The sequence below is a fragment of the Nannospalax galili genome, unplaced genomic scaffold (genome assembly GCF_000622305.1).
Source record: "Nannospalax galili isolate Female #2095 unplaced genomic scaffold, S.galili_v1.0 scaffold2695, whole genome shotgun sequence".
Lineage (NCBI taxonomy): Eukaryota > Metazoa > Chordata > Mammalia > Rodentia > Spalacidae > Nannospalax > Nannospalax galili.
Window position 1 is genome coordinate 121,850 of NW_008336074.1, and position 10,801 is coordinate 132,650.

The window sequence follows — 10,801 nt, forward strand, 5'->3', positions numbered from 1 at the left end:
CTATAAACTTCCCTCTAAGGACCACTTTCAGTGTGTCCAGATGTTTTGTTGTGTTGTATTTTCCTTTTCATTTAGTTCCAGGAATACTTTTTTTTCTTTTTTTTGCCTTTTTAGGCAGGGTCTCCTTGTAGCCACAGCTGTCCTGGAAATCACTATGTAGACCAGGCTGGCCTCTTTCTGGTTTTTGGATATAGGCACTTAGAGCTATAAACTTCCCTCTAAGGACCACTTTCAGTGTGTCCAGATGTTTTGTTGTGTTGTATTTTCCTTTTCATTTAGTTCCAGGAATACTTTTTTTTCTTTTTTTTGCCTTTTTAGGCAGGGTCTCCTTGTAGCCACAGCTGTCCTGGAAATCACTATGTAGACCAGGCTGGCCTTGAACTTACAAAGATCCGCTTGCCTCTGCCTACCAAGTGCTGGGATTAAAGGTGTGCACCACCACGCCTGACTAATTCCAAGAATACTTTTATTTCTTAATTTCTCTTTTGACCCATTCATCATTCAGGAGTGTGTTGTTTAATCTCCATGTGTTCATGTGGTGATTAGGGCTTCTTCTGGTGTTGATCGTAAGCTTTATTGCATTGTGGTGTGATACAATGCATGCAATTATTTCAACCTTTTTGTGTTTGTTGAGTTTTGTTTTGTGCTCCAGTATATGGTCAATTTTGGAGAAGGTTCCACGGGGTCCTGAGTAGAAAGTATGTCTTTTGGTGCTTGGGTGGAATACTCGGTAGATGTCTATTAGGTCCCATTTGATATATGGTGTTGTTTAATTCAGATGTCTCTCTGTTAACTCTCTGCCCTGTTGACCTATGTAATGGAGACAGTGGGTATTGAAGTCCCCTAGAATTAATGAGCTGGGATTAATCTGGTTCTTAAAGTCCTGTAGTATTGTTTTTTATGAAGTTGGGTGCACCAGAGTTTGGTGAATATATTGTCATGACTGTAATATCTTCTTGGTTTATTGTTCCTTTGATCAGAATGAAGTGGCCCTCTTTATCTCTTCTGATTAGTTTTAGTTCAAAGTCTATCTTGTCAGATATTAGAATTGCTACACCTGCTTTTTTCTTAGTACCATTTGCTTGGTATATTTTGTTCCATCCTTTCACTTTGAGATAGTGTCTGTTCTTGAAAGTGAGATGAGTTTCTTGCAGACAACAAAAAGATGGGTTTTGTTTCTTAATCCATTCACCTAGTCTGTGTCTTTTGACTGGGGAGTTCAGTCTGTTAATGTTTAAAGTTATTAATGAAAGATGAGTATTGAATCTGTCATTTTTATTTCTCTTTACATTCTTGATATATCTGTACTTTTCCACAGTTATACCTACCTTCATTAAATTTCTTTCTGCAACCCCTTGGGTATAGTCATTCCTTTCTTCAGCTCTTTGTATTGCTTCCAGAACTCTCTGAAGGGCTGGTTTTGTGGATGTGAATTCCTTCAGCCTATTTATGTCATGGAAGATTTTTCTTTCCCCTTTGACTATAATAGACATTTTGGCTGGGTATAGTAATCTGGGTTGGCATCTGTCGTCAGAGATGCCTTCGGGTAGTGCAGGTCTAGGGAAGCAGAGAGGCCTGTTGTTTTTTGACAGAAAGTGTCCACAGTAAAAACAAGAGTGAGAAAGTGAAAAAAAAAAGGAAAGAAAACAAACCAGAGGCTGCTCTCCCACACAGATACAAGGACTCTACATTTAACTAATGAGGGGTCATTGCCTTTTGTTCTTATTAATCTCTTCTGCTTAGCAATTAGAAAAATAATCACCAAGTGTTCTGGGGCAAAACTTACTAATCTTGTCATCTTATAGTCAAGTTAATAATAAGGAGAGTTGAACTCTTAAGATAAACACCCTGATAAGTTAAAACCCCAAACTTATTCCAAGAAAAGCAAAGAGGTCAGGTGAGTGGCCTTCCTCATGTTTGTCATAGTGTAACTTAGCACTTCGTCAGTGAGGTACTTCACGATCCTTTTATTAGTTAATCCTCAGGCAAACCAGTGAGAAAGATGAGTGTAATCTCATTTCCCTCCGGAGTGTCGCTGAAAATGAAAGTTGGGGGATGAAATTGAGGTGCCTGCATTGTTGCTATGGGAACACAAAAGAATACCTTGTGACAAAATTCCTTCCCTGAGGGAGATGTGAAAGTCTACCCCCTCCTTCTAAGATCCCAACAACACCCCAAGTATGCATCCACCAAAGTTCACTCTGGCGAAACAAGGAGTTTCTTAGTCAGGAGCATGGATGATTCCAAAGCAGCTGCCCTGGAAAGTCTTCACCCAGAACGGATGATGGCTTCCCCATAGCAACATAGATGGAGCTCCTTTCTCCTAATATCCCCCAGCCTATATACTGTAGCCCCATGCATGAAACCTGGAGGCCATATGCAATTAGGGCAGAACTGTGAGGAGCAGCTAGCTACTCAAGTGAGAGCCCACTGACCCTCCCCCTCCCTCCTCCTGTAAGGGAATATCAACAGTCTACAATCCCAGTGTGATGATCTTTTGCAAGCAGACACAGCTGATCTTATAAGATGATGGTAGTTTGCTCAGAGGATAGTGGTGTGTGACTTACTTGGAAAAGAATTAATGGAAGATGTAACTTAGAAACATAAGCATTCAGCTCACACATTGCTATGAAACTTTTCCAATTTATATTTTTTTTCCAAAATTTTTGTTCAAAATTTTAGCCATGAACAAGCCCGCTGTCCATCCCTTCTGTCTCTATATCAGATCTTATTTTTTTCGTTATATATTTTTATTGAATTTTTGTGCATTTGATATGTCTTAATCATATTTAGACCCTCTTCCCCTAACTGCACTCTTCTATCACTGCCCCCGCTCCCCACTAGATTTCATGCATTTTGTCATATATGTCAAGGCCTATCGAGTCAAGTTTGTGTACCCAGATGTCCTTCAGTGTGAGTTCATCCACTGGAGACTGTTCAGCCTACCTGTGTCACTCCCTTAAAGAAGACCAACCCTCCCTCACCCAGCAGTGATCAGCTGCCAATAGTTCCTCAGCTAAGGTTGGGGCCTGCTGCCCATTTCCCCAGTTCATTTTGTCTGATAGAGTTTGCATGGGTCTTGTGCACGCTGTCACCATTGCTGTAAGTTCAAATGAGCAAGTTCCCAGAAGCCTGGAAAACTCTGTTTCTTTGTGCTCATCCTCTACCTCTGGCTCTTACAATCTTTCTGTCCCCTCTTCCACAATGGTCCCTGAGCCTTGGGTGGGTAAGGTTTAATATAAAAGTCCTGTCCATGGACATGCACTCTGCAGTCTCTTACTCTACACTTTGGCCAGTTGTGCCATCTGTGATAATCACTGTGGCAGCTTTGCTGGTGAGAGTTGAGGGATACATTAATATTTTCTCTACCCTCTCTTCTTCCACTGTTTTTTGAGTCTTGGGTGTAGATGTCCCATTTTAAATGTATCAATTAGGGCCGGGCATCTCACAGATACTTAATCTCTGTGTTTGACCAGTTGTGAAACTCTCTAATGGTCTCCATCTGTTGCAAAAAGAAACTCCCTTGATGAGTGGTGGCAGATATACTTGTCTGTAAAAATAAGGATCCATATTTAACATACAGTAAGAAATTACATTTGTCTAGGGATGAGACAGATGTAGAATTTTCTCTAGAATCTACGATCTCTTCAGCCATGTGTATTTGGTTATGTTTATAGTGCCACACATGAATTCCCTCCCAATAAGAAGGCTTTGAGTAAAATTAGATAGTTCTTGATTATCCCCAAGATAAAAGTGCCACTACTGCACCAATATTGATCACCTGGGGTTGTTGCAAAGGCTATTTGGTATCTTCAATTCTAATAGTCCCCCTTTAAACTTCTACTGGAGATACCCCTGTCCATTAGAGATTTGTAATCTCCTGTTCTTAGGATAGTTGCTGAGGTCTGTCTGCCTAGTCAGAGACTACATTACCCAACACCTTTCCATCCATGTGACCAATACTCAGCAGCTTAAATGAAAGGTGCTGTTTGTAGACCAAGGTAGTCAATAAGTAGATGGGACTTCTTCCTAGTCTCTTGGCTCTTTCTTTGACTGACTACAGCAGAAAACCTAGAGGCTCCAGGGAACTGCAGAACAACATAATGGAGAGAGCTGAGTCCCTTAATTACCCACGTGAAGAAAATTCACCACTAACCAGTAACATCCACATTACAATGGTGAATGTGGTAAAAACAAACATTTCTACTGTTAAGTCACTGAAGTTTGAGGGTTTGTTACAACTGTTAGCATTACCTTAATTAGCTCTTAATTCATCAAACACAACCATGTTATTGTTGATAAAGTATAACTCCTTCAAACTGTTATCTTTCTCCTATCCTCTCTCTCTCTCTCTCTCTCTCTCTCTCTCTCTCTCTCTCTCTCTCACTCTCTCTATTTACCCAGTTATCTAATCTATCAATCATCTATCAATCATCTTATTGGTTCCCTATTACCTAATAAACTTTACTTCTTTAAATTCAATGCCTTGATTTAACTTTCCTTGATAACAGAAGCCTCATATACCACTTTTCCTCTAAATGTATTCTAGGCTGTATATTCCTTCCCCTTAAATCCTTCAATTCCCCAAAGATTTAGAAGATATCTACTGCTAAACTACCATGGTACTGTGGTCTGCTTTTCACACATTCATTTATTCACAAGGATATGTATCAAGTGTCTGTTTCATGTTGGGAAGCATTGGGCTTAGTTCTGGGGACAAAACAAGATAACCTTCAGAGTTTATAATATTCTCTGGAAAATACACATCTGTAGCTGTAAATACAGACCAAAATGGTATGTATGCATGTGCACACACACAAAAGGAATTAAAAGTAAAATACAACAAAAGCATGTTTAAGAGGGGACAAATAATTTTATAAGAGGAGGGAATTAGGCCTCTCAGATCCTGTTCTATAAGATTTTTGTAACATGTAGTAAGAAAAACACATGATGGCCTTTTTTAAGTGGAAGAAAGCGCATATGCTTAAAGATAATGACTAATAAAGCTATTCTAAAGTAAGGTTGAAAGGTATGTTAGCTATATATTCTCAGCTGTATAGTCCTCCCCTTGACAGACAGACACATAATATAGGTATATAGGTAGAGATAATAACATACTTTTTGGTATCTTGCAGACAAAATATAACCACGTATATAAAAAGACCTGTCAAATGCAGAAGGAATTACAGCACAATGCATTTTTATTTTTTGTCTGGTCTGACCAGACATTATGAACTGTTACAGCTGAAGTTTTAGACATCAAAATAACATTATTATTTAGAAAGGGTAAGTTAGAGTGAACTTGCCCGAATTATAGTAGGACAAAAACCTCACTTCTTAGAAATGGCCATAACCTTTCATGAAATAAACATTTATTAACTGATGAAATGATCAGAAATATTTTTTTAAAACTAGTTTTATTTGATACAGGGAAAAACTTTTACAAAACCTCCAAGTGCTCTCAAGAAGAAGGTATATTGTATAAATTATTGTGTGTGATTGTGCACTTCATGCTTGGTGCTTAAGTAAGCAGAGGCAGGTTATATGGCTTTGGGTCCCAGCTCTGTCACAAATCATAAGAACTTGGGTAAGTGACTTAACCTGTCTGTATCTCCATCTTCAAATGGAGTTGATAACACCACCCGCCCTATGGAATTGTCATGATAGTTAAATCACAGGGGAAATTTGCACACAATAGGTATTTAATAAGCATTAGTCAGTAATACACTATATAATTACAAGAAACATTATTTACTACAAAAATGAATGTCTTTGATTATGTGTTTTGTATAAAATATTGATAAGTTAAAAAACTAGAGACAAAACATTTTGCAAAGTTAAATTAAAAGATATATATGAATATGCTAGAGGAATGTGTATAAAATATTATCAGTGATTATCTCTGCACTGTAGGATTACAAGTGGATTTTTTTTTTCTCATTTGTTCATTTTGGTAATTTCAGAGTTTTCTCTAACTTACATGTGGCAAATTCATTATAAGAAAATGAAAATAAAGTATTCAAAAACCTACCCTTCCACTCACATGGTCTATTTTAGTAAAAGACATTCTTGGCAATACATGAGAACTGTGTATCATGACTTTGTTATAACAGAGAAATCTGTCTCTTTGAACTGTAAGATGCTATTTTGAACACAAGAAAAACAAAGAGTTCTGTGGCACACCTGACATTTTAGTTGGGACATGTTATTTAAGAACAGTCATTAATTGGTTTATATAACCTAAACCACTGAATTTCAAACAAAATAAATTCAAACGTACCACACCTAGTTAAATCTACATGGATAGCATATGCAATGGGCTTCTCATTTACTGAGTCCTGGGCATTCTCAAAGTACTATATATCAAAAGAGGAAACATTTTGTTTCAATGATTTGGACTATTTATTAAATAAGATCAAAGGATGAGGAATCTTTCTTTTTTAAATATTTTTATTCATTATTTTTATGTGTATGAGTGTATTACCTGCATGTAGGTAAGTACACCCATGTCATGCAATGCCCATGGAGGATAGAAGAGGCTTTTGGATTCCCTGGAACTGGAGTTAGGACAGTTGTCAGCTGCCATATGGGTGCTGGGATTCAAACCCAGGTCTTCTGCAAGAACAACCAGTGTTCTTAACCACTGAGCCATCTCTCCAGCCCAAGGAGTCTTTCTTGAGTTTAGCAATAAAAATTATTTTATCTGAGTTTTCCCAATTAGCCAGAAGCATTCAGGAATTTTTTCTCTGGGAATTTTTAAAAACATTTTCTTCACTGAGCTTTTTACATTTCATACATTTCCCACTCAAATCCAGACCCCCTACCCCATCCATTCCTCCTCCCATTTCCCCACTGAAGCCCATGCAGTCTGCCATACATGCTGAGTCCTATTCATTCAGGTGTTTGTATCCGAATGTCCTTCAATGTAAATGCGTCTAGCCAGCCCATCCAGTGGTCATGTGTAAGTCATACTCTTCCTCACCCAGCAGCAATCAGTCTCACATGGCTAAGATCAAGGCTGCATCCTTTATTGGGGCAGTGGGAAACAGTGCATTTTCAAGCTTATTCGAGCTCCTTGAAGTTGTAAGACCAAGGACCCTGTTTCTTTGTTGGCTATTTGAATTCCTTCTGATTCTTTCCATGTGATTCCTCCCAGCAATGGCAAGTTGAGCTCCTCCCTTTTAATCTCTTTCTCCTGATACATCTTCTGCCTTCAGCCACAAGATACCTGTGTCTAAAAAGTTATATGATTATATGGAGTCCAACCAAATATTCCAAGATAATCTATTTTAAAATTTATAATTTATGTATGAAAAGCCCCTTTTGCTATATAATATGACACACTCTTAGGCTCCAGGGATGATGGCATAGACAACTTTGGGAGACCATTCTGCCTACCAAATATAAATTGTATTTTTAAACAAGTTTCTGTTTCTTGCCCGATTCTGCACCTGATGAGCATGGGCTTTTCTCTTTCTAGAACATTCACCTGGCCAGGAGATTATATGACATGGCTGCTCAAACAAGTCCAGATGCTCACATACCTGTGTTCTTTGCCCTCATGAAACTGGAAACTATGCATTTGCTCCGAGATATCCTGTTTTTTAATGTAAGTTTGTGTCAAATGGTCCTGAAGCTCTGAAAACTCTGAAGAGCAACTCAGGGACAAAGGGATGAGGCTTACTGAGGGAGTCTATTTTTTGGCATGACTTCCTTTGATAAATAGAATTCAAAGTCTTATACTTAAGATACAGAGAAAGTCTACTTGCTATACTGAGTATGTGTTGACACTTTGTAGTACAACTAGTGAATTAATTCAGCAGATACTCTTCAGCATCTTAAGCAAAGTCGATGTGCTATATATACTTGTTCAACACACAGCTCCTGCCGTCGAAATCTGCTATGGTAAAGCAGATGGCAGGTGGCAAGTGATACCACAAAGAGCCATATTTTTTAAAAGGCAAAATTAAATTTTATCATTTTTCTTGAGAAAGGATCTTACCATATAACCAAGGCTTACTATAACTCACTGTGTAACACAGGCCGACATCAAACTTGCAACCTCTCCGCCTCAGCCTTCAGAGTGCTGGGCAAGTGCCATCGTGCTCCACTGAATTTTCGAAATCTCTTTTGTCATTTTTAATTGATTTCCTGTGTATTTTATACAGAACATCTCAATCAGTCTTAATCATCTGATGGTAACTAAGCCCCTGTGTGAGCTGGATGCCAGCAAAGGGCATCTCTTCCATGACTGAAGGAAGCAAGGGGAATGGGTTGAGGGCAGGGTGCCAGTGATGGGTTTGGGAGGAGAAATCATTTTGACTACAGTAGGAGGCTGGGACTTTTTTTCTTTTTGACTGACTTCCTCTTGCCAGCAGTTCACAATGAGATGGAAATGGATAAAACTGGACAATGCAGTTGGACCATACTGGGATTTATTTGTGATCGGCCTAATTGTTGCCATTCTGATCTTCCTGCTTACAAATCGCCATAGGTAGGCTCTGGATCATCAGAAAACCTGCTCACGGGTTCTTGCCATGCTATCCTCACCAAATAAACAACTTCCTCATCCAAATCAAGAGCTGCTGAAGATTTCTCACACATGCTATGATGGAAAGTACACAAAGCTTGAGATCTGTCCAAGAAAAACTACTTCAGACTTCCTGCTTAGTTGAAGGGACCAGGTCGGGGATAGTGAGGACAGGCCATCTAAGACTTTGTCACAAACTTGTTTTCCTGGTGATCTAGTCCTGGCCTCAATAAAGATCACCATCTTATATTGTTATAAAAAAGGTGCCCCCCCCCCTTGAGAGAACAGCTGAGCTTCTTGGCTCCAAAACATACACTGAGGTAAAGAGAAGGGTGAGCTCAGAGAAGTTAGGGAATACAGACCCTCAGAAGATGACAGATATTTACAAGTAGATCTCATAGGAATTACCCTGACTAAAGTCCTGATAATCAATGGCACATTGTGGTATATCATGCCTGGAAAGGAAGTACGGGGCCATAGTGGGAGATGGTGTCAGCCGCCTAGACATAGATTAAAAGGTCTAGCTTCTGCAGCTTCTATTAAGCAAATCAGTGACCCAAGACTGAAGATTTAGGGCCTGTGATTTATGCTAAGCTTGAATCATAGCTCCACAATTCTCTAACTATTGAACTCCTCAACTATCTTAGTCAGTTGGTACAAGGATTAAATGAAATAATGTATGCAAACAGAGTCCTTCATCTAGAGGGTACATCATAAAAGAGACTTGAATGTCCTTTAAAAACTCACGGCAAAGAAGCCAGGCATAGTGGTACATGCTTACAATCCTAGCACTTGGGAAACTGAGGCAAGAAGATCACAGCCTTAGCTATATAGTGAGTTCAAGGCCAGCCTAGACTATGTAAGACCTTATTTCAAAACATAAAAAGCAAAAACAAAACCTCAAATCAGTTGGAATGGGGTAAGAGGTACCTAAATTAATAATCTCTGTGGTTTTCCAGCTGAAATGTTGAGTGCTTTGATAGGAAAAATCCACTTGGTTACTTAAAACTCCAACATAAACACAAGAGGAGTTAAATGATGTGGGGAATCATAAAGGTAGTGAGAGGATCTGGAAGAACTTGGAGGATACACTTTGGAAACAAGGGTAGTTTGCAAGTTTTAGTCACTTAAATGTCCATTTCAGGGTCTCTTCTTTAGTGCTACCACTGAGGATAGGTTCAAGATGACTGATCAAGGGAGAAAGAGCTTCCTGCTTAAAAGCCACTAAAATTGTCCAGTTATGGCAAAATAGCAGTTTGTACTGATCTCCACATTATTTAGCAAAGAGAGCACACTGACCCACAGCATGTATACAGGGAGACTCCAAAGAGATTCACTCTTAATAGAATCTAAGAGCAAAGCAACAATATTCAGTCACCATCTTCACAATAGCAGGCAAATAAGATCAGGATAAGGGCTCCTGAGCAAGCTGAGGTTATCTTCATGTCAAGGAAACACAAAGATTTGCTTTCCTACATTAGTTGTGGGACTGCTGTGGGGTCTGGCTCTTGAAAGTCAGCCAACTAAAATAGATGACACCCCAGCCAGTACAAAAGCAACTGAGACTCGGCAAGTGTCCTGGCCCAGAATGAGTGTGGGTAAGGCCAAGTAACAGACATGCTATAAAAGGATCTCAAACCAGGCAGGAGGAGGGATAGATGCTATGAGAAGGGAAGGGCCTCACTTCTGAGAGCCTCATGATGACAAACATTTCAAATCTAACTGATACATTCTTCTTGATTTAGTTTCCTCTAGAAGCTGACCTTGAGACAGGGATTTCAGTGTAAGTAGTTTATCTGATGAGAATCTCAAGAAAAACAGGAAGAGGACTAGTATAGGGTGGATATCAAGAAAGCTACCACTGCAGGCCACTGGAAATTTCTGGTACTTTGGGTAGAACATGTACCTTCTTGTTATTGTGCCCAAGGAACAAGAGAGCCATGTGTTTATCACAAATCCTAGAAGTCCTTTGATCGATGAGTGCTTTGGGGGGCATTAATTGTCTGCACTAAGATACAGACAGGTAGAGCCAGCAGAGAAAGCCCTTGGGCAAACAGGTTGCAGGTGCTGGGCAGCTTCACCTGCCAACATCCACTGGGGTATATGTAGTGCAATGATCAGATTTCTTTGTTTCAGATAGCATAACTCAGTATCTATAGAGCCAGAGACACAGCTCTACACTACAGCAGCCTGAGGAGTTATTTTAAGAGACCTCTACTCAGGTGATACCAGGATTCTTGACGTCACAGAAAAGAATTTCAGGACAAACCA

General features: G+C 39.4%; 1 protein-coding gene across 9 annotated transcripts in view; it reads left to right on the forward strand.

Annotated features, from left to right (window-relative positions):
• Positions 1-9,343, forward strand: part of Sel1l2 (SEL1L2 adaptor subunit of ERAD E3 ligase) — a 71,596-nt gene extending 62,253 nt beyond the window's left edge. For 8 of the 9 annotated variants that reach the window (XM_029562395.1, XM_029562390.1, XM_029562392.1 and 5 more), the window contains 2 exons: positions 7,481-7,609; positions 8,376-9,343. In XM_029562395.1, coding sequence (XP_029418255.1) covers positions 7,481-7,609; positions 8,376-8,498 — 252 coding nt within the window. In that variant the 3' untranslated portion in view covers positions 8,499-9,343. The remainder of the gene's footprint in view (positions 1-7,480; positions 7,610-8,375) is intronic. The other variant, XM_029562393.1, reaches the window with a different exon arrangement.
• The last annotated feature ends 1,458 nt before the right edge of the window (positions 9,344-10,801 follow it).